General features: G+C 43.8%; 1 protein-coding gene across 1 annotated transcript; it reads right to left on the bottom strand.

The window, feature by feature from the left end:
* Window positions 1-1,632: 1,632 nt before the first annotated feature.
* LOC132831373 (GTP-binding protein 1-like) lies at window positions 1,633-19,647 on the bottom strand. Its single transcript, XM_060849481.1, has 12 exons — window positions 19,155-19,647; window positions 16,289-16,400; window positions 15,859-16,039; window positions 14,761-15,109; window positions 13,256-13,379; window positions 11,970-12,084; window positions 10,563-10,707; window positions 9,063-9,245; window positions 6,700-6,835; window positions 5,925-6,103; window positions 4,226-4,405; window positions 1,633-3,198 (listed from the first exon to the last, which is right to left on the bottom strand). The coding sequence occupies exons 1-12, from the start codon at window positions 19,395-19,397 to the stop codon at window positions 3,109-3,111; spliced, it is 2,037 nt and encodes a 678-aa protein (XP_060705464.1). The 5' UTR covers window positions 19,398-19,647; the 3' UTR covers window positions 1,633-3,108.
* Between the last annotated feature and the right edge of the window lie 4,932 nt (window positions 19,648-24,579).

Genomic DNA, 24,579 nt, shown 5'->3' with positions numbered 1-24,579 from the left:
GAGAATCAACGTTTCAGGCAGAGGACCTTCATCAGGTGTGCCAAAAGAGCCTTTCGGGGGGTATGGAAAATCCTACTATCTAAATACTTTCCTGATGGATCATTGGACACGTTAGAAGTTCATTTGAAATAACTAATTAAACAAGACTGCATCTCAAGTGGCAAATGGATCAATCTCAATGAAGCAGAATTATTTTATTGATGAACACCGCACAATGCCCCACAGTAAGAACAAAGGGAAAGATTGACACCTTCAGGTTGTCACTTCTCCATGACTCGAGTGGTGCCAGAAAAGAACAGCAGGTCAAGCAACATTGAGGAGCAGGAAAATTACGTTTTTGGTAAAAGCCGTTCATCAGGAATCCCCTGCTGCCTTAGGCCCCTGTTATCGTGCTGCTTGTTAAAATTCAGTGTTGCACATTCAGGCATTTTAAAAAAAAATACAGCAAAGGCTTTTGCCCGAAACACAATTTTCCTGCTCCTTAGATGCTGCCTGACCTGCTGTGCTTTTCCAGCACCACCCTCATCCAGACTCTGATTTCCAGCATCTGCAGTCCTCACTTTTGCCCAGTTCTCCAGTGCCTACAGAACTACAAACTACTTCAGGAAGGATGTTCCCAGAGGTGGAGGGTTTGAGCTATAGGGAGTATCAAAGGCTGAGGGCTGACCTTTTATAAAATCATGACTGGCATGGATATGGTAATTGCCATGGTCTTTTCCCTGGGTGGGGGTAGAAAAAAAAAGTCAAACCAGAAAATAGGTTTAAGATGAGAGAGGAAAGATTTAAAGCTGGAGAGGTACATGAATAGGAAGGGTTTAGAAGGATAGGGCCAAATGCTGTAATCAGGCCTCACAGGAGTTGGATACCAACTCTGGTTGTTTCCCCTGCTGTGAACTTCATACTAGTTTAAAGTTGTTTCAAAACTCACTGCATAATATGATGCAAAATATTGACGGATTCTTGTCGAATTAACACATCAGCTCTGTTGCTCGGGTAAGTAAAAGGTTGATCATTGAGCGGAGTGTTACTTTATTTTCTTTGTCTACTCTTATTCTTTCACAGGCTATGGGTAACAGTAGGATGGGCAACAATTGTTGCCCTGTACAAAGTAGAGGTATGAAAACTTCAATGATAGCCTTGAGCAGAACCTGAAAACCAGAACATTTCTAGCATTGTGAGAGAAGTTCCTCTCCACGGGTAATGTATAACAGACTTCACCAGTAGTGCTCCACCCTTGGCTGATTCCACCATCACCCACATCTTTTAAAAGTGTTCTCTTTCCATTCCATTTCTACTCTTTCTTCCTCTTCCAAATAAAGAAGTCATACACACCAGTATTATAGGGTGGGCTAAATGGCCTGTTGTATATTTTACATAATCCTGTGGAAAGTTTACCCTTGTGCAAGTTGTTACATGTTTACAACAGACATGCCTGACATCTAGTGACAGAATGGAATACACTGAACAAGATGAGTTTGAACAGGAAAATTACAGGTCTACAGTTTGAGAGAATGAATTCTTCCAACTAGGGTCTTGTAGACAATGTTAAAACAGCCAATTATTTAAATATTAACATTATGAGAAAAACCAAACATTTGTCTTGGCACAGAAGATCACTAAAAGCAGCAAATATTTCAGGTAAAGCATCTTTAATCAACTGGATGCTTGTTACACATACCCTGAAAGGAGGAATACACACCCTTCCATTACTCTTCAAATTGACCAACCTAGTTTGGCACCAGACAAGAGGATTACAGAGGCCTACTGCTGATATAGGAGCAGTAGAATGTCTTCATGCTTTTCTTCCCCTGAATTTTCTCAATAGCTGCTTTGGTAGAGACAGCCAAGATGCTTAAAGTTGAAAGGGGAGGTTTCTGTACAGGCTACAATTCGATGTAGCTAATGCGACATGCTTAATGGGCTAGTCCTTTAGGGAGAGAATGGGGAGGGGGAAGGTGGGGGGTGGAGGATCAAGTTTGATATGGGGACAAGTGAGAACCAAATGAACACTAGGACCAGGTCCTGTGACGTTCAGTGGGCATTTATTCTCCTGAACAAGATGGTCGCTCAACTCATCCAACCAACATAAAAGTCAATTATGTTTGGGGGGTGGGGTGGAATTCACATTTCAAGCAATGTTAACCCAGTCCCAGATGTAGATATGATCAGTTATGAGGTGAGATTTGCATACCAGCTTTACCTGTTCATGCTCACATCTAAACAAGCTCTAAATAACATCAGGACAGACATTAAAAATGTTTGAACAGGGAACGCATTCAAAAGGATTTAGGGCACAGCAGTCTCAAAAAAGCTTTTATGGACGTCCCCCAGCTTTACTCACTTTGCTACAGAACAGGTTTAAGGCAAGATTGCACCATCCTTAAAAACAGACATGAGGATGACAAAGCTGTGTCTGCACTTCCTGCAACCAATAACATGGCTACAAGATCCCAAACACCAATTGGGAGTTGATTTCTTTTCATAACATGACAATAGATTTGTCATCCTCTCTCAGCAACAGATTTAATTTATTGACCTTAATGCAGCACCGATTATAGGGGTCTCAAAGTAATACCTGGAGCTTGTTGACCTCATTGGCAATTCAAACCAATAAAAATCAATAAAACCAATAATTTATAGTTTATTTAGATCGCAGCCAAGCAATCGGCAAGAGACCAAATGAACCAATAGCTCAGCCCAATCCAATTAAAAGACAAGGGAAGGAATAACTTTGAATACTGAGAGAGAGCTCGCACGACAGCCTGGTTGCATTTATCTTGCACATTTTCAGCTCAACCAAAGCAAACTTTTGATTATTTTTAATTTTATATTTAAAAAATGGTATATGCATAAAATTCAAAAGACACATTAACAAGCTTGAAATGCATCAGTCACTATTTTCAAATGGTTTAAAATGTAAAACCCATTCAAAAAATGCTTTTAAGTAAAACAGAACAGTGTCCATGTCACTTCCTGATTGGCTCCAGATACTTCCATAATTCTTTAGGATAATCAGAGAGGGAGGGAGATAGGGAGGAGGGGGAAAAAAAGCAAGGGAGAGAGAGTTTGTCCTTGTGTGTTGCTCCTTACTGTAGTCCTGTTGTGCGTCTAGTAGCCACTAGCTGGAGTCACTGCTGCTCCTTGTGATTTCACCTTGTGTCGCTGGCCTCCGCGTCTTCTCCCTCCGCCACCTTTGGGCTGGTTGGAAATCAGAGATTCATTAAAACACCAAGAATTCTTTTAATGAAGCTCATTTGTCCAGCAGACAGTGGACACCAGGAAATTAAAGACCCCTTCCGCACCTGAGCACTTTTGCCAAACACACTTAGTAACAGCTGTGCACCCCTGTCCCGACACAAATAGGAGCACTTACTTTGGACACTCACCCAGGACTCTGTCACAAAGCATCACCAGTCGAGCATCTCATGTTCCTGACTCAGGTCTGTGCTTGAAATCTTAAAATCTAATAAGCCTACCCCCAAATAAGTTACAACTCAGCTTTATTCATGTCAGATGAATAATTAACTTTGACTCGACCTTTTATAATTTACTGGTTTTATTACAAATTTTTAGCAAATACAGCATTCCGCTGTTTTAAAAAACAAGTGCTTCACATTCTTTCCCCTCCTTTCCAAAAGACACTTCTGCTTTGATAGAGTACAGAACAGCCACAATGGGCTGAATGGCCTCCTGAATCTCTCCTTATCATATACTGGAGGGGAACATCAGAATCCTGCCTGATTTTGCTGCAGTTTTTCCTCAACTCCACAGCCAGTTGCAGGACATGAACACCTTACTGACATCAGCACAGACTGGGAATGGATTCCCCCCCTTTGCATCACTGACTTTGAGGAGGAAGCTGACTGCAGGCTTTTCGATCAATGGAGTCTGACCAAACCATTGTGCTAACACCACACAAATCCATGCAGCTACCTTGTTTTCCTTATTAATATCTGGATTCTGTTTATCCTCTTCTGAAGGCATCTGAAAGCCGTGCAGCAAGAGAAAGCAAAAGAGACAGACAACATGAGCAGACAAGACAGCCAGAGACCAAAACCTGCAACAATCACCAACAAAAAAACTTTGGATGCATCAGCACCAGTGACACTTTTACTGTGTTATGTCACAGGCTTTAGTGAGTGTGCACAGCTTGGAGTTTTGCATCACTGCTGAGTGTAAAATATAGCAATGAGACCTGAAAGAGTTCCAGGGCACCCTGACCTACCTGCGTTTGGCTCAGTGTGTACAGAGCTGGCACCTGTCCCGAAGACAGACCCTCCTCGGCAGTTGCACCACTTGCTGCCGACACTTCCTCCTTCTTCAATAAGGCCCCCTTCTTTGTTGACTGCATCTTCAGCTGGAGTGGTTTGGTGTTCGATGGTGATGTGTTCGTGGTCTGGATTAACTAGTTTTCAAAATAAACCCAGGTGAACAGTTATAATCTACTCCATTTGGTCAATTAGGACATTTCTCAGTAGTTTATCCAATGCTGCTTCCTGTTCCCTGAGATCTAGGTTCCTCTCTCAAATCCTAACATGCTTAAAACAACAAACACCAGCAACTCATCCAGGGGATAACAAACCTACAGGAACCAGATACAATATTTCCACCCCATTTTAGTCCAGTCAAGTATTTCAACTCAAATGAAGATTATTGCAGTAACACAAAATGTTGAATTAAATAAATTCTGTCACAATGATGTGTCAATCATCTGATTCAGCTCCATGAGTGAGATGAGAGACTGAAGGTAACCTTTGTTCCTGGTGTGGTATGGGATGAGACTGATAGCACCCTTTTACTGATTAGTGAAAATCGTGCCCAGTCACAAATCAGGAAGGTCTTCAAACTGGGGTTCAGAGGGTTAAACTGAGGACAAGTTGTACAAACTCACCCTCTATTCCTTCAAGGTTAGAGTTCGACTGGCAATCTATAGCAGGAGTTTAAATGTTACTAATGGTTTGAAAAGGGGAAATCACAAATGAGAACACAGAACAGAACATTCCAACGCAGTACTGGCCCTTTGGCCCTCGATGTTGCGCCGACCTGTGGAACTAATCTGAAGCCCATCTAACCTACACTAATTTGAACCACAAAGCCCTTCACTAACCAGGCAAACGGGAACACTTCCTGGCAAAAAGCCAGCACTCGGGGACATAGAATAAATACAAATAGGAAGGTAAAAATCAGTCCTCTAATCAAACGGCAGTGTAGGCTGAATGGCCTTTTATTCCTACTGATGCTGTTTGGGTTTAGGGCAGGAAAAGGGAACCAAAGAGCTTCCTTCAAACAAATAGAGTGTCATACAGCACGGAAACAGACCCTTCGGTCCAACCAGACCATGCTGACCATAATCCCAAACTAAACTAGTCTCAACCATCTGCATTTGACCCATATCACTCCAACCTTTCCTATTCATGAACTTATCCAAATGTCCTTTAAACATTATTAAACATCCTTTGGAAGTTTATTCCATGCATGAACCACCCTCTGTGTAAGAGAGAAATTGCCCCCAGTGTCTTATTTAAATCTCTCTCCTCTCACCTTAAAAACATGCCTCTATCCTGAAATCCCCCATCCAAGGGAAAAGAAAAACCACCTGCCATTTCTAAGTCCCCCATGACTTTATATACCTCTAGAAGATCACTCAACTTTTTATGCTCCACTGACAAAAGTCTCAGCCTTATAACTCCAACCCTCCACACCCAGCAACATCTTGGTAAATCTCCTTGGGAGCAAGCCTGCAAACCAGAGGCTGATAAAGGCCTCTTCACAGCCTAGAAAACATCACGTTTGGGGCTTTATTCCTGTTCCAGAAAAGGCCACCAGACTGATTTACAACCAAAATGTCCAAATGGAGTATTCAGAGGCTCCCTGGTCATCATCCAGCAGGTTTGAAACCAGCCCTTCCCACCGCCAACATTTACCTTGGTTATAGTTCCCACTGCTTTGGTCCGGCCCTCTCTGAAGACAAGGCGCTGATCAGCATGCAGGTATTCGGGGGTTTTAATGAAGCGGAAATGGACAGTGGCCTTGTCTCCTGTCCTCAGACAATCTTTGCTCATGGACAGAATGGTGGCTGTCTGACGAATGCTGCCACAGTGCACTAATCAGACAGAAAGAATGAAATGAGCAATTGGACTGAATGCACATAATAAAACTGACAACAGGTTGGCTGAGAGGAGGCCATACATTCTTTTAAAAAGGCTGCCATTTCTATCGTGCCTCCTCAGAGTACCTCAAAGCACTTTACAGTCAAGATGATCCTATTTAAAGTGTAGACATTAGTTGTTTTGTGGAAACACTGCAGTCAATTTATACAAAACAAGATCCCACAAAGTGTCAGTGATTATCATTTTTCCAAAACTGATACTGGATATTAAATATTAGGCAGAATACGGAGGAAAATCATCTTCAAAAGTAGTGCCATAGAATCTTTCACATGCGCACAAGACAACAAACCGGGGCCACACTTCAGTGTTTCGCTAAAACCCAAGAATGAACTTCAGTACTGCGCCAAGACATGGCAGCCTGCATGATGATGTGGTCACATTTCTGGAGTGGGCTTGATGTGACCCCCCTCATTGTGGATCATTAACTCCTCCCCCCTTTCCGAGTCACCAAAGGAAGTTGATGAGAAAGGTTAATTTCTGAGAAGCAGTACACTGAGCACACAGCAGGTTCCACCTCCAGTTGGCTTACCCATAGCCTGGTAGCGAGGGCTGATGGTTGTTGGATGGTGCAATACAAGAATTTCTCCCTCGAACTCCCAGGATGCCTGAGGATTAAGTTTTGGAGAAACCATCACCATTCCCTTTCTGATGGATGAGCGCTTAATCTGGGGGTGGGGAAAAGAGGAATTAGGCTCCATATCTTCGGACAGCAGTGGGAATTTTGTTAAAGCACAAAGTGCATTCGTTTCAATATTCTCAGAATAGAGACAAGAATTATCTGCACAGATGGGCTTATTTTAGGTTATGATTTTTTAAAAATAAAATTCCTTCAGGTATGGGGTGTTGCTTGCTGGGCCAGTATTTATTGTCCATCCCTAGTTGCCTTGGGGAAGGTTCTGGTGAACCACATTGAACTACTGCAGTTCACCCCGATCCACACCATGAACCACTTGCAACATGGGGGAAGACAGAACCACCCATCCCCTTTACAAATTCACTTCCAAATGCCTTTTGATTTGTGTCCTGCCTCATTAGGCAACTCAGTTAAACATCTTGCGAATATTTGTAACTTCCCTATGTGTTGATCCTCACTTTGTAACACAATATTCTTCAGTTTTAGGCCCTTCAAGCTGACACAGTGGTAATTCCTGATGAAGGGCTTATGCCCAACATGTCGACTCTCCTGCTCCTCGGATGCTGCCTGACCTGCTGTGCTTTTCCAGCACTACACTTTTCAACTCTGACTCTCCAGCACCTGCAGTCCTCACTTTCTCCCAGCGGTAATGTCACTGGACTAGCAATCCAGGACAATCGTACCAGCACGGAAAGATCCTTCCGTCTCACTAGTCCACTCCAAGCATAATCCCAAAACTAAACTAGTCCCAACTGCCTGCACTTTGGCACAGGTCCCTCCAAACCTTTCCTATTCATGTATTTGTCCAAAAATGTCTCTTAAATGTTGTGATTGTATTCACATCCACCACTTCCTTTGGCAGTTCACTCCACACACAAGCGACATAAAATAATTGCCCCTCGTGCCTTTTTTAACATCTTTCTCCACTCATCTTAAAATTGTGCCACCTAGTCTTGAAATTCCCCACTCTGGGGAAAAGACACTTACCATTCCCCTTCTCCATGCCCCTCGTAATTTTATAAACCTTTATAAGGTCACCCATCAACCTCCGGCGCGCCAGTAAATCAAGTGCCAGCCTATCTTGTAACTCAAAACCCTCCATTCCCAGCAACATCTCTTCTGAACTCTCCATCTTAATAACATCCTTACTATAACTGGGTGACCAGAACTGGACAGAGTACTCCAGAGGAGGTCTCACTAAATCCTTTACAGCCTCAACATGACATCCCAATTCCTATACTCAAAGATCTGAGCAATGAAAACAAGTGTACTGGACACCTTAACATTAGTTCTGAGAATTGATGGAGACAATTGAATTCAACAAAAACTAGAATAAAAACTGGCTCAATGCGGACCATGGAACTACTGACAATAATTATAAAACCTACCTGGATCACTAACATTCTTTTGCTAAGAAAATCTCCTGTTTGTACCTGGTCTGGCCTATATAAGACATCAAGAGCAATGTGGGTGACTCAAACGGTCCTTTGTGGATGATGTATCTTCCTCATTTAAGTTTTCCCTTTGGCAAAGTTTCTCCTTTGGACGTTTTATTAAACCAAACCAGAAATGGTTGCCCTGGCCAACCCATCCTTTGAGTCCAGGGCTAGCAATAAGGGTTGACCCTCAGGACCATATTGGTCAATATCATGATCTAACTATTCATAAACAGATACCATAACTGAGAGGTTATGGCTGTCGGGAAGTGATCCCTTTGATCTGTCTCCTCTTATAGAGGAGAGAGCCGCTGGCCAAGTGGTGATTTAAGAGGAATCTTTAAAATTTTGAAAGGAGGTTTGACGGGGTAAAGAATCCAAAATGACAGCTAACTTCTAAAAAGATAGTCACTGATGAATTCAATCAGGAATTCAGGAAAAAAAGTTTTTCCCCAGAGGAATCGGTGAGAAATGTGCAAATAGCTACAAAAGGAAAAGGCAAGGAAACTAACCAAGCAGGTAATGTCAGCTCAATCATCAGGAGGGAGAGCAAGAGAAGAGGCTCACATAGAGCACTAACATGACCATGCATCAGTTCAGCTGAATGACCTATTTGTGTTGTAAAATCTCTAGACTTTTGTAATTTTTATTTAAAAAAGGAGTTGTATGGTGCTGCTTGTAACTGGTAACTGTATACTATTGAGAAAATGGGCATTTGATCTGATTACATGAATAATTTCTGGAGGGACAAGACAGAACATTAACAGCAAACAGTAACCAGAGGAGAGAGAGAGAGAGAGAAAAAAAAGTGTGTTTTTTTACTTTCTTCAGAGCGAAGGATGCCGTTTGGCCACCTCGTACTTCCCGGACTGGCATTCGTTTCCTGTGGATTGATTTCACCGCGATGGGCATGAAGTTCCCCAGTGGGTCAGGTCCTAGAAGTAATGTGTCATTCAAACGGATCAAACCTCTTAGCGTTGTTCCAGATACCACTGTCCCAACGCCCTGGAGAATAGTGAAACAGGAAGAGATTGTGGTTTATCCAGCTGGAATCAAATAAACTTCAACAATCAAAATCCATATTCTTGCTTTTTATGCATGAAAACAAGTGAGAATTCTGCCAATTTTAATTAGAACTGGTTTATATTTGGTCTACCCATGGATGCAAGGAAATCTTGTATGTGTACAAAACACAGTTTGGTTGCATTCATAAAGCACTTATCCTCAGAATGTTCCAAACACAATGTGTTCCTATTGAAGCCTAAACTGTTGTCAAATAGGCAACAGTAATTTGTGCATAAAGATTCCACAATAATGATGAATTAACATTCCCAGTTCCTGCTGATTTGAAACACCAGTCTTCCCTTTTGAATGATGTTATGATCTCTTATTTACTCACACTGAGCTGTGGTTTAACATTATTATCTGAACGACATGGATTGCTGCATTACTTTGTTTACCAGCATCCAGAACGAGATGACTTCCCACCACGTCACACACTTGTTTGTCCAGTAAGTTGAGGCATGCAAACAGGGCAGTGTTTGCGATGTAATGATAAAAAGTCTCTGGACTGATAAGAGACGTTGAGTTTAATGGATTTAAATCCCACCAATGCAGCTGTGCAAAAGGACTAGAATTAAAACAAAGCCACCGTCACAGAGACTATTAGCGATTTGATTTGTTGTAAAGACCCATCTGGTTCATCAATGTCCTTTAGGGAAGGAAATTTCTTTTAAAAAAATAGGCTGCAGGACAAAGGCACTAGCGGAATTGTTCTTGCAGACAGCCAGCACACACACACACAAAATGGCTCCCTTCTGCACCGTAACTATTCTATGATTCAGACAGGTCAGAGAATCCCAGATTAGTCCTTGAACTTTGTCAGTTAGGTTTGAATGGACAAGTTAGTGGTAGTGTTTCCATTTGCATGCACGTCCAAAACTACAGCTCATAAACAAACAGTCACTAATAAATCTAATCAAGAATTCAGAAGAAACGGGCAGTAATCAGTATGGTGCAATTCACTCACGTTTGATTCTCACAGATGACTATTTAAACTGACTCTCTTATTGGCCGGGTCTTCAGCTATCTAGACCCAAGTTCCAGTTCTAATCTTCCCAGACTTCCTTCAAAAGGCTCCTTAAAGTATACTTCCTTCCAGGTGGCCTTAATCAGAGTCATGTTACTACTTTAAAAGGAATTGAACAAATGACTGATGTAATAATGGAGGACCAAAACGTGGAACTCCTCTGCAAGCTTAATAGTTGGAATTAATACAGAGGCCGTTTAGTTGCACCCAGTCCCCATTATATAAGATCTCACCGGGACAGAATACGTGTCGTCAATCTGAAACTCTGCCGGCTCATCCTCCTTGAAACTTGTCCTTGGTGACAGCAAGTTCAAAAACATCTTCAGCAGTTCGAGGTTCTCCCCAGTGACGTTAGAGATCTGGAAAATTGGGCACATCCTGAGACAAAGGAAAACATAAGGACTCAGTTATAAGGAGACACACACTCACATTTGACAGTCTTGCCTCATCAAGGACAAACACCAGGGACACTGGGCAGGCAGCTTTTGGGGAGTTAACCCCTTACCCGGCAAAGACGCGTTCACTTGTCCTCACCCAATGTATCTTTTTCAGAGTGCGACGAGTAAACTCGTCCAAAACATATAATTTCAAAAACAGCCACAGACGAGTTTATAAGTCAATTCTCGGCATTTCTGGGCCCTTCTCAGCTAGAAACGAGTATACTTGGTGACTCCTACGTCTGGTAGCTGTGTCTCTGCCACCTTAGACATTGCAAGAAGCGTCGATGCACCGCTTTTGGGCACACACTGTCATTCGTTTTTTTCTGTTTTTTACAAATTATACCCAGATGTCGAGCTCAGAAGATGACAATGGAGTATGAACCTTCTATTAGAAGCTTGGATACACCAGATGAGTGTGCAAGCATTAAAAATACTATAAAAAAATTTTTAAAATTCATCTGAAAATGAAACGTTTTCTCCAAAAATGTTGCCGGGGAAGGGGTTAATTGGTCAGGGTGCAGAATACCTCCTGAGTGGTTCAGTGTTCGTGAATCCTCAAAGCACATCACCACTCTCAAGGGGAAGTAGAGTATGGTCAACAGATGCTGGCTCCAGACAGAGATATTCACATCCACAAATGAATGAAAAAACCTGATCTTCCTCCAAATCAGTTACAAACACCTGCGTGAATCCCTCCACTGTTTATCCTGCTGTAATTAAACTCCCCAAGTTTCTCGTCTCACATCAAAAAGCTACCCAAGGGAAGCATGCCCCATTTCACTTTGTTATCAAATGCTTTGTGGGAGCCTCAGCACAGTCACTGAGTTTAGGGCAGCAGCGAGGACACTGACTCGTTATAGAATGAGGAAAGGATTACAAAAAACACAATACCTTAGCTCCTGTGATTGCTTGAAGCATACATGCTGGCCTAGTGGACAAAAAAAGTGCCTTGGACTAGGTAGGTGCCTACAAAGGGAAGCAGTTCCTCTTGCACACAGCCAGCACAGACATTACACATCGAATGGAGTTTTCCATACTGTAACAATTCTACGAAAGAATTGGAGTTGACAATGCTGCCCAACCCAATCATGCAACTCGACGATGCTAACTGCGGGAACGGCAGAAACTATACGGCGGCCAGAAAGGTGGAAAGATATCAAAAAAATGCTGTATTTTAACGGGGAGTGTGAAGCCCGTTACCTTTCAGAGCTGAAGTTTGATGCCGTAACAATCACATCATCCTTGTTTTGGACCAGGACGGGGATCTTCCTGCAGCCTGGAGACTTCAGCAGCCTCTGCAGCAATTTCAGTGTTTCTGATCAATAAAGACAAACAAATAAACCCATCAGCCATTGGACAGTTTATCAAAAGTAATGAACTGGAGCACTGTACAGCCACCCCACAACCAGAGAGTTCTACTGTCCAGCCTGTGTCACTACTTCCTGCCCTCAGAAACCTGCACTAAAAGGTTCCCACTTTAAGGTTTTGCTTCTGCCTTGTCACACCAGCTGACCGGTCTTCACATTCACCAAGATATTCCTCATGTTAGAGCAAGGTGCTAAGAATTTAATCACTTTTCATTGTAATGAACTTTCTTGTTAACAATTGATGATGTCACTCCAGCACATTTGGCACTAATCATATGTACCATTGACAAAGGATACAGACAGACTGGAGAAAATGTAAAAGAAAATTTACAAGGACACTACCAGAGCAGAGAACTCGAGCATCCAGGAGGGACTGAACAGGTTTGGGCGAGAAAAATAAACTGAACAGGTGGCCTGCTAAAGAGGCTATTAAACTAATAAACAGAGCTGGTCAGGGATGATATTAAGGAAGATTGTCTGCTTTCCCATAATGGAACTGTCATTCAAATCCAGACATCAGGAGGAATTATTTTTATTCACAAGTCGATTAGAATGTGGAGCTCACTACCAGAGTTAGATTGTTCCTTTTAAAAGTGCATTAGAAGGGTACCCGAGGGAAAGGCCACAAAGGAGCAAGTTGGGGATAAGAGATGGTTCTTGTGGAATGCCAACACCACAAACAGACTAGCTGGGCCAAATGGATGATTTTTGCCAATTGGGAATCCAGATCAATACAGGAAAACGGAGTAACAGATAGTCACTTCTCCTGAAATTGCAACACTGACATTGTATAGTTTGTACATGTTGTGCATTCTTTAACTGGAGAAAAAGAACAAAATGAAGAAGGAGTGCGTTTTACCTCAAATGGTTACTGAATGGCAGTGAATTGTGACTTATATATTTTTAACAAAAAAGTAACAGTTGATTAAGTTTACCTGTGCTGTGGGCAAGAAAATTCCTACCCAAATTAATGCTAATGGCCAAAATGGCATCATTGTGGCCTCACCTAGGACAGCTCACAAAATAGCAACTTCACCTGTCAGCACCTGATACAGGTGGCTAGAAAGAGAACCCACAAGTGTTTTCAAATCACTGACAATTTGGCACTTCACCTCTTACCTTGTAAGATATTAGCTGGACACATGTCTATCTTTGTCACCACAACAAACACAGGAACGTTGAGAGCCAGTGCAAGTCCCAGGTGCTCTTTGGTCATGCCCACAATTCCAGCATTACTACCAACCTTAGAAAGGCAAAGTTCATCCAGTCAGAATGAAAAAGAGGTAGCTCATAATCAGAACTGAATACTAAAATTCCTATTCTCTCTTATAGAAATCTTCAGCACATGCTGATTTACAACACAGCAGCAATTGGCTCGAGTTAGTTTTGGGATAGCTACAGCCTATGAAAGGCTCAGTAGAAATCCAGGTTTATTATTCTTTTCCCATTGCCTATCAAAAGCACACCAAAGCCAGCTGCATTTTCTGGAAGTAACCAGAATAGGTAACAGCATCAACCAGTCACTGGTAGCAACAGGTTTTAAACATTGAGCTTCTCAGTGAGTGGCCTGTGCAAGTGCACTTTTGCACTTGTTTCTGAATAGCGGTCTCAGGCTAACTGTTCAAACCCTCAGCCTACACTTGCTGCCTACGTGAGCTGATTCAGAGGTACACATTGCCTATCAACTCCATAATGGATAGGAGGCAGGGTACTTGCCTCACCGCTGGAAACAAAAGGTCACTCAATCAGGTGTTATTGGGAGACTCCCTTCCCATACATCACCCCTCGTTTCTTCAATAAAACACTCTGGCTCTACAGTAGCTAAAAATCACAACACCAGGTTATAATCCAGCAGGTTCATGTGGAAGTACAAGCTTTCGGAGTGCTGCTCCTTCGTCAGATAGCTAGTGGAGTAGTATCATAGGACACAATTTATAGCAAAAGATCACAGTATTATATACAGTTACTGGCTTTCACACCCACACCCTGGTCTACAGTCTGCAGGGGGAATTCGGTAGATTGAGGCAGCCAGACACAAACCTTGCTGGTGGAGTGCACTTGTTAACAAGAGACAAGGACAGGACCAAGTCCTGTTCAAATACTGCTTCCCCCATGCCTGAGCATCGTGTCTCACAGGGGAGCACGGCAGTGGAATAGCAGGCACACTCGGTGCTGAATGTCAGTGAGCCAGTGCCACAAGGCAGGCAAGAAGGCCCGGGGGTGAAAAAGGTCAGGGTTCAAATCCCATTCTAGAAAATCCAGACCAATACTAGAACTGCAATAATCAGATAGTGCTGTGCTATCACAGCTGTCCTCTCTTGGACACGGCATTAAACAGAGATTGCCTCCTATTTGGAAGGCTACTTAAAAGTTTCCATAGCTCTAAGAGTGAGGTCCTCCTCAGTGTCCTGGGCCAATATGACTTCGCTGAAGAGGAAGCAGCTACTTCAAAAGGAAAAACCAAAATCAGTGGGAAGCATTCAAGCAGGAAAGACAGTGAAAGAAAGAGAGGGGGCTCAGGAGAAGTATATTCCAAGAAAGATAAAGGCTTGCATTAGTTGCAAAATCCCTTCAGGTGCCCTGAGATAGCACAAAGTGCTGTATAAAAATATCTTCCTTCTTACCATCAACATACAGAAGTCTGGTAGATGTCCTGTCATTCCAAACACTGTAGTCTTCAAGTATTTCTCGTGTCCTGCCAGGTCAATGAAGGTGATGACTTTTGAGGATTTCTCACAGATTTTGGTCCAGTCTAATCCACCGCCATGACTGTCTGGTTTATTCACAACATCCCCAGTGCTGTCAAAGCCCAGGATATCATTGCCAACACTGCTTGTCCGCCCAGATTCAACCTCGTGCTTATGACGGAAAAGTTTCTGCCGTGCAAATCCTCGTCCGTTGTCAAGTTCACCATGTGTTAGTACACCTAACAATGTGCTCTTACCAGCATCCACATTCCCAACCACTGCCACCCTGCAGGAATAAAGAGGGTGATTAACTGCAGTCATTACACATGACAAGCTTGACTGAATAGCATTCGGCAGGGACCACTGACTAAACACTGCTGCAATCATCTGCAACCAGAAGCCTCCCAACTCTGCTATCAGAGAATTTGGCAAAAAACAATTAGACTCAGTTTATGAAATATTCATCACAACTCAATAAATACCAACTGCAGATTCCATTTAACTCTGTTTTGAATGCACCAGGGTAACACTGGGTGTTAATGCTTACCTCCGAAAGGACTAGGTAACAAGGGGAAGTGATTAAAAACAAAGATTGTTAACATGAGCTTGTTCATTATATTCCCGATAGCCAGTGAAGGAAGAAACCAGAGCCAGTCTTTACTTGAAATAGACCTATTCACAGAGTCTAGCATTACAGGTATACGACGCCACAAAACTTCTATGTTAGAAAAAGTGTCTGTGTGCGCGCTCAAGTGACCATCTAATCCTTCACTTCAGTTGATGCAATTAGGAATTGTAGCTGTTGTACAACATAAAGTAGGGCATTAAATATGGACACAAAGACTGATCAATGGGTCAAGATACAAGGAGGTAACTGACTGGCAAGAAACTCAGTCTTCATGAAAGAAGCACTCACTTTCCTCACAGTCTCAACAAATACAAGGCATTGAGGATTCCCCACTCCTCTACAGGTTGAACGCTATGAACATTTTCAGGTTTGTTTTATTTAACAATGTGATACTTCTAATGCCTCACCTGACCTCCAAAAAGTCATTCTCTCCAACTCGCTTCCGCACCAGGTAATCGGCTACCTTTCCTCCTGCCTCCTGCCGTTCTCGGAGGAGGATCAGATCAGAATAGATCTGCTCAGCTAAACTTTTGACAGTCGCTACAGATGCTTCAATATCCTCATCATTTAGACCATACTTCTTGCCATCTGGAATAAAGAGATCATAAGGATTAAAATGCATGTGTCTCATTACCCAGTTATTTTTATTCTGGACTATAAACTGCACAGGATGAGCTGACCACATTCACTGTGCTAATGCCAGGTGGGGACAACTTACAAAGTAGGAGAGCAGGAAGGGAAATATTTGCACATAAAGGACATTAAATGGAACAAGTTACTAGTAAAGGATATTAAAATTGATGACAAATACTGCATTTACCCAGAAACAGACTTTACCTGATCCTTGTCCAATTACATAGATGGTCTCCCCACAACCCTCATCCATTCGCTCACGCAACTGTTTCAGCAGGCAGTCATACTGCTCCAAACTTGGACTCACCAACACAAACTAAAGCAGAAAAAGGAGAAATGGGTTCAGTGGAAATTTTAAGGTGGCCTGAAGACACTTGTTAAAGTCAGGCTTAAACCAGCCAGACTTTCCTGCCAATGGTCAGACATGGAAATTAATTTAATGCCAGACTTTACAAAGTGCTGCCTTAACTAAACCAAGGAGCTGATCACGAGGTGGGAGTTGAGTACTTTTCTGTTAAAAAGCCACTTGGAATCAACAATCCAGCTGATGACAATTGTGTGCTCTCACATTGACAAAAGAACAAATCAGCAAACCTTGACAATCAGAAAAACAAAGCTTTGGTATGCACAAAGAAGTCGTTATTTGGAGTGTAACCATCACTACTTCTGACGAAGGGTTAAACCTAAATTGTAAACATGGCATTTTCTTTTGAAAGTGGTGACTACATGCACATCTTAAATCAGTACAAAGAGAACAGCTTTGTTTACAACATCCTAATCACTGCACAAACAATTCATTATATTACACAACAGGATGACATGAAAGACACAATACACAAATATAAAATCTCTCTCTACATACGTAAACACAAGTTACCAATTTCACCTTGCAATTTATCACAGCCCCGTATTCTTCTCTCACTTATTTGTAAAAACATGAAATCTACAAAAGGCTTGCACTTTGGAATGTCACTTTAAAGGTGTGAAACAAACAAATTGTGGGTAAGTTTGGACACATTCAAATCAATCTTGATAATGATGCACAAATCCCACAAAAGATCAGATTAAAAAAAGACATAATGCACATGGTTCCAGGATTTTAAGTCAGTGATTCTGAAGGAAGAGTAACATAATTCCATGTTCTAATGGCGTGTCGATTGGAGACAGTGCAGGTGAGGTGTTCTCATGCATCTGCTGTCCTTACCCTTCTAAGTGGTGCATGTTGTGGGTTTGGAAGATGCTGTTGAAGGAGCTTGGCAAGTTGCTGCAGTGCATTGTGTAAATATTACTACATTTGAGTTGCAAATGGAACTGAACAGTACATGAATTAATGAATATCTCCACACCTCACGTTATGATGTCGTAGCTGAACTGGGAAGGCAAACATACCTACAACTACGACAACTGGTAGCCAAACTACAAATGTTTATGCAAACCTTGATAATCTGAGGATGGAGGGAAAAGGACACCGGCTAAGCAGCTAGGCCTAGAACACTGCCTAGAGAAATTTGCACAGTGATGCTCAAGCACTGAGCAATTTGTCTACAATAAGCACAATTCTCTTCTTGCTATGAATGACTTCAATCAAAGTGAATTACCTCAGTTCCTATGGACTGCAGTTTTACTAGAAAATACACACACTAAAATTACATTTTGAAAATGAGCTAGTTTTGCTTTGAGTGTATAGTCCACATCAAATCTATATCTACACTGCAAACCTGATGATGCCATGTAGTTTGCAAAAAGGGACAGCACAGGCAATATGCAGCAAACCGATGAACATAACAGGAAAAGACGATCCAGCCTCTCATACCTGTTTTGCTATTCACTCAATCACCTGTATGTCAGGTATTTACCCACTAATTTCTCAACACTTTATCCGCATAAGCAGATACTGTGGATGCTGGATATCTGAAAGCTTTTCAAACTCTGTCTCACTGTTCATAGTTGCTGCCTAAACTATTTGAGGATTTTCTGAATTTTTTGCTTTCATTTTTTAAAAAGAGCTCTAAATCTCATGTCTAAACACTGCATTTGCACTTCCCTACGTGAAAAAGTATTCTGATTTTATCTGTGAATTGACAATTTCATGAAATCGCTTATCCAAACAATTTAGATGTATTCATTGTTAAAAAGAAATCACACAACACCAAGTTATAGTCCAACAGTGCTTCCAAATCAACCTGTTGGACTATAACTTGGTGTTGTGTGATTTTTTAACTTTGTAACCCCAGTACAACACTGGCATTTCCAGATTGTGATCTATTCATTAGCTGCAAAATGCATTGGGTCATTGCACATTCGTGGAAGATGCCACAAAAATGCCAGTGTTCCGTAATTCTACTTAATTTTCAGATTTTAACTCCACCAAGTAAACGATCCCAATGGCGTGAATCTAAACACCTTAATCTGATTAATTCCTTTTTATTAGAAGTTTGAGGCTAATCAGTCACTTTTGGATGAAGGGGTGTGAACCCTTGATACCATAACATCCCCAGCACCAACCGTCCCTCACCCCCCCCCACACAACACCCACTCCGTCCCTCACCCCCCCCCACACAACACCCACTCCGTCCCTCACCCCCCCCCACACAACACCCACTCCGTCCCTCACCCCCCCCCACACAACACCCACTCCGTCCCTCACCCCCCCCCACACAACACCCACTCCGTCCCTCACCCCCCCCCACACAACACCCACTCCGTCCCTCACCCCCCCCCACACAACACCCACTCCGTCCCTCACCCCCCCCCACACAACACCCACTCCGTCCCTCACCCCCCCCCACACAACACCCACTCAGTCCCTCACCCCCCCCACACAACACCCACTCAGTCCCTCACCCCCCCCCACAACACCCACTCAGTCCCTCACCTCCCCCCCCCCACACCACCATCTCCCCCCAGTCCCAGAGTGAACCCACCAGCAGGTTGTCCCCGGTCTCCTCCCATCCCTGAGCCGCTCTCCCTGGGACACCCAGCTGCCACCATGGCCCCGACCACCCTGACTTCACCCGCCGGTCCCCCCCCCACCCCTCACTGTTGGAGCGGCCCCCCCCTCTCCGGTTACCTTGGAGGCCAGGTCGGGCTCCAGCTCCCCGTTGACATTCTCGCCGACCTCCCCGTCCAGCTCCGGGGCGAAGATGCTGGCCAGCTCACCGGCTCCGGGCGGCATCGGGCTCCCCGAGCCCGGCGGCGGCGGCGGGGACTCGCGGTTGGGGGAGGCCGCGGGCCGCCTGGCGGCGCCTTTCGCCATCGCGGCGACCGGCCCGGCCCCAGGCCCTGGCCCAGGCGCCACCACCGGCGCCGACATGATCGGGGCCTATCAGCAGGAGGAGCCCGGCCCCTTTAAACAGACGTTAAAGGGAATAAAGATCCGCCGGAACAAAAACAATCCCCGCTTCGGCAGTTTCAAAAAACCCCCCCTCCGGCAGTCGTTAGGTAAGCAGTTTCAAGGAGCCCCGCCACGGGAATACCCTCGATCGGACAGTTTCAAGGACCCCCCGCCACGAGAGCCCCTTCAATTTGACAGTTTCAAGGACACCCCCACAATCTGACAGTTTCGAGTCCCCCCCCCCTCCACCAGTACCCCCTGGGTGGGCAGTTTCAAGAATCTCGCCCCCGAGCTGTCAGTTTCAGGACCTCCCTTCCAGTTGGGTCAGCCGTTTTAAGTCTCCCCGGTCAGCCGTCTGTTTCACGAATCCCGCCCCCCCCCCGGGTCCGGCTTTAGCAGCAGTTTCAAGTTTCCCGCAGCCGGCAGTTTCAAGGTCTTTTCCGCCTCCAGCCGCCGTTTGGAATCACTGGCTCGAAGGCCGCAACGTCACGGGGTCTGACTGTTCTATTTTTTTAAAAAATAAAATGCCCCCAAATCTATATTGTTCCTTTCTCTCCGCATTATCGATTTGAATTAAATCGCTCGCGGACCGTCCGGACAAACTTGCCGCGCTGGGGGCGGGCCCTGGAAGGGCTGGCTCTACAAAATCTATCCAATGGCAACGCGGGGGGCGCATGATGGACGTGCACCCGGACCAATCGTAGCGGACCGCGCTTGAAGTGGGGGAACCTGGTGAGATCACGTGGCCTCACGGCTGGACCCGCTCTCAACCAATAGAAGACTAGGCCACACGTCATTCAGAGCTCCCAGCCAATGGGCGACCGTGCTCTTGTTGCTGGGTTCATGCCTGATGCAACTGGACTGCAACAAGGAGCAAAGCCAACATAAACATCAGATACACCTTTGTCTCTTCTCCATAAACACATGCAATACAATTGGGGGAGTTTCCCTTTCTGATGAAACACGTTTGAAATCTATTGCAACAATAACAACAACATACATTTATATATCTTTCACCTGCTCACAGGACATTGCCATTACTGCCTTATGTTGCTCACCCCAAATTCATAGGGAGATAGTGAGCACTGCAGATGGCGGAGAGTCAGAGTCCATAAAGTGTGAAGATGGAAGAAGCACTCCAGGCAGTATCCGAGGAGCAGGAGAGTTGACCTAACCCTATCACCCCAAGTTCATAGAATCCCTACAGTATGGAAGCAGGCCATTCGGCCTATCGACTCTGCACTGACCCTCCAAAGAACATATATCCCACCCAGACCCACCCTATCCCTGTATTGCTCATGGTTGACCCATCTCACCTACAAATCCGCAAAATTATCCTCGGGAAGATGGCGGTGTGCTTCTTTCTTCAAGCAGTGCAGCCCATGTGGCATAGGGGCATCCATAATGTTGTTGGGGGGAACGGACTAGGATTTCAGTATCAAGATTAGAGTGGTGCTGAAAAAGCGCAGCAGGTCAGGCAGCATCAGGAAAATCGATGTTTTTGGGCAAACGCCCTTCATCAGGAACGAGGGCAAGGAGTTTGACCTAGCAACATGAAATGAATGAACAGTAGTAAACTTTCACGTCAGATGGGAGTTGTTTTTGGGGTAATGTAGAATCATAGAATCCCTAAGGTTTGGAAGCACGCTATGTGGCCCAGCAAGTCCTTAATGACCCTCCAAACAGCATCCCACCCAGAACCACTCCCCTATCTTATCCCTGTAACCTTGCTTATCCCATAGCCAATCCACTTAACTTGAACATCTTTGGACTGTGGGAGGAAACTGGAGCACCCGAAGGAAACTCTCGAGGTGCTCCAGTTTCCTCTCACAGTCCAAAGATTGTGGGAGAATGTACAAACTCCACACAGTCGGCCCGAGGATGGAATTGAACCCAGGTCCCTGTGAGGCAGTAGTGCTAGGCACTGAGCCACCAGTACTCATTCCCATGTATCTGCTGCCCTTGTCCTTCCAGATGGGAGAAATTCTGGATTTAAAAGATGATGTTGAAGTCACCTTAATACCATAAGACATTGCAACAGCAGTAGGCCATTTGGCTCAATTTTGCTTTGACATTCAATGAGATCAAGTCTGATTTAACAGGCCTTCAAGTCCACTTTTCTGCCTTTTAACGCTTGATTCCATGACCGATTAAAAATATTTCTATCTCAATCTTGAATATACTCAATGGATGTCTAAGGTGAATTACTGCAGGCTGATTGTCTTTAATGGTGTCAAAGCTTAAAAATGTGTTGTTGGAAAAGCGCAGCAGGTCAGGCAGCATCAAAGGAACAGGAGAATTGACGTTTCGGGCATAAGCCCTTCTTCAGGAATAGTGTCAAGCCTCTTTCATATTATTGAAACCTCCTATGTTCACATTTCTGACTTATGCTTTGTAGATAGCAAATCTTGGGGAATCAAGAGATAATTCTTAGCCCTAATGTACTGTTACAGCCACAAAATGTTGATGATGGTGGATTCAGCAATGGTAATGCCAATGCATTTCAAGGGGTAATAGTTAGATTGTCTTTTAGTAGAGACAGTGATTGCCTGACCCTTGTAAAGTGAGAATTTTACTGGCAACCAATGTTCCTTATAGGCCAAATAAAAACCAAAAGAACTGCAGATGCTGTAAATCACAAACAAAAACCAAAGTTGCTGGAAAAGCTCAGCAGGTCTGGCAGCATCTGTGCAGAGAAATCAAGTTAACATTTTTGAAGAAGGGTCACCAGACCTGAAATGTTAACACTGATTTCTCTTCATGATGCTGTCAGACCTGCTGAGCTTTTCCAGCAACTTCTGATTTTGTTCCTTCTAGACCATGCAGCCACTGGGAACCTCTGTGCACATTGACCTACGTGCTGATGAATAGCTTCTGCTTTCAGAAGCCATTGCCACACACAAACCTTGCAGCTCACACAGTGGAAAAACATACACAGAGAGTGTTGCTTGCCAGTTATCAGCCCAAGCCTGAGTATTTTCCAGGTCTTACTGCATGCATGAATAATATTGAAAACTGTGCAAATGTCAGTGAATTTTCCCACTTCTGATTTTAAATTGGAATGAAGGTCATTGATGAAGTAGCTGAACATCTGAGGGCTCAGGACACTATCCTGAGGAACTCCAGCAATGTCATGAACCTGAGGAGATTGACCTTAAATAATTAATTCCAGTTCCTTTTGATCTAGTTTGACTCCAAGCATTGGAGAGATTGCCTCCATGAATTCCATTAACTTCAAATGTGTCAGGGTTTTTTAATGTTACACTTTGTCTAATTCTGTCTTAAAAGGTCAGGGCTTATCTTGCCTCTAGATTCAAGGCCCTCTGCTGGTTGTAAGCATGAAAAAAACAGAGCTGAAACTCAGAGTGAAACTCACTGAAGGCCCATTGCTCTGATAAAGATATTGCTTTCAGATGAGAAGTTGAACCATCTATTCTCTGAGATGTCACTTTCTCAATGAAGAGCAATTAAATTATTCCTGGTGCCCGAAAGAACAGAATTTCAGAAATGAGGTGAGAGTGACTGCCTTTGATGTCAGAAAAAGTATTTCGCCTCCATTGCCACCAAGCTTCTCAAAGCCCTTCACAGATAATGAAGTAATTGCAAAGTGTCATCACAGTTGTTATGTAGAAATTGTGGGAACCAATTTGTGCCTAGCCAGGTCCCACATACAATAATATGTTGATAGTAGAATGTGTCCGGGAAAGGAATCATCCAGTCTGCATTTCATCTTCCCAAAGTACAGGAGACTACATTGTGAACAGCAATGCCTCAGCGATGAACAAGTGCTTTGTACATGGAATCCCTGCTGGTGTGGTCCATCTTTGATCTCCACATGAAGTGGAGATCTCGCATGACTGCAGAGGATTAGGCTTGGAGAATAGGCCTGACCATGGGCAAAGCCAAGAGTACCTAATGCCAAATGACTAGGTGTTTCCCTGCAACTGAGACGGAGCAATGCTCCCATCTACAGTTTCTGCAATCCATAAAAAAAACTTTATGTCCATCAACAGTTACTAAAGCAGTTCAGATCTGTATAGTTTTTCTGTTTGGAGATAAAAAAGAACACTGGGTTAGACATTCTTGATAGTTATGGCAAATCCAAAGGCATTTATTAATTAAGTAAGGTTCTATTTACAGGTAGTTGAGACATCAGGAGGGTCTGATAACTTAAGGTGTGGAAGTCACCGGAAGAGCCCAGAGTTAACTCTGATTTCTCTCCAAAGAAACTGCCAGACTTGCTGGTTTTTTCCAGCAATTTCTATTTTTGATTTTTAATTTCAAAAATATACTTTATTCATAAAATAATTTGATGGTCTGTACAGTTGGTCACGCCATACATAATTCCTGATGAAGGGCTCTGGCCCGAAACATCGAATTTCCTGTTCCTTGGATGCTGCCTAACCTGCTGCGCTTTAACCAGCAACACATTTTCAGCTCTGATCTCCAGCATCTGCAGACCTCACTTTTTACACGCCATACATAAGTAAACATTTACATACAGAGATCAGAATTTATCATTTTTATATACAGATCTGTACATTTATTAATCATATGTCCATATATTTAGCTGAGGTGTCAGCAGAGCCCAAATGACTGCGTGGGCCCGCTGCTCTTCGTTAGGCAGGCAGATGTTACACGGTGGTCTTTCCCCATCGCGCCTTGGCGGGAGCTGCCCCAAGCTTCAGCGCGTCCCTCAACACGTAGTCCTGGACCTTGGAATGTGCCAGTCTGCAACACTCAGTTGGGGTCAACTCCTTCAGCTGGAAGATCAACAGGTTTCGGACTGCCCAGAGAGCGTCCTTCACCGAGTTGATGATCCTCCAGGCGCAGTTGATGTTCAGTTGAAAATGTGTTGCTGGTTAAAGCACAGCAGGTCAGGCAGCATCCAAGGAATAGGAAATTTGACGTTTCAGGCATAAGCCCTTCATCAGGAATGAGGAGAGTGTGCCAAGCAGGCTAAGATAAAAGGTAGGGAGGAGGGACTTGGGGGAGGGGCGATGGAGATGTGATAGGTGGAAGGAGGTCAAGGTGAGGGTGATAGGCCGGAGTGGGGTGGGGGCGGAGAGGTCAGGAAGAAGATTGCAGGTTAGGAAGGCGGTGCTGAGTTGAGGGAACTGACTGAGACAAGGTGGGGGGAGGGGAAATGAGGAAACTGGAG

The sequence above is a fragment of the Hemiscyllium ocellatum genome, chromosome 33 (assembly GCF_020745735.1).
Source record: "Hemiscyllium ocellatum isolate sHemOce1 chromosome 33, sHemOce1.pat.X.cur, whole genome shotgun sequence".
NCBI lineage: Eukaryota > Metazoa > Chordata > Chondrichthyes > Orectolobiformes > Hemiscylliidae > Hemiscyllium > Hemiscyllium ocellatum.
This window is presented reverse-complemented; position numbering and strand designations above follow the sequence as displayed.

Excerpts from the sequence above, each read along its gene's own strand:
- LOC132831373 (XM_060849481.1), bottom strand. The coding sequence starts at position 19,397 with ATGTCGGCGCCGGTGGTGGCGCCTGGGCCAGGGCCTGGGGCCGGGCCG. Across the intron at positions 16,401-19,154 it reads AGCCCGACCTGGCCTCCAAG|TTTGTGTTGGTGAGTCCAAG; the intron begins GTAACCGGAGAG and ends TTTCTGCTTTAG. Across the intron at positions 4,406-5,924 it reads CAGTGGGAACTATAACCAAG|TTAATCCAGACCACGAACAC; the intron begins GTAAATGTTGGC and ends TTTGAAAACTAG.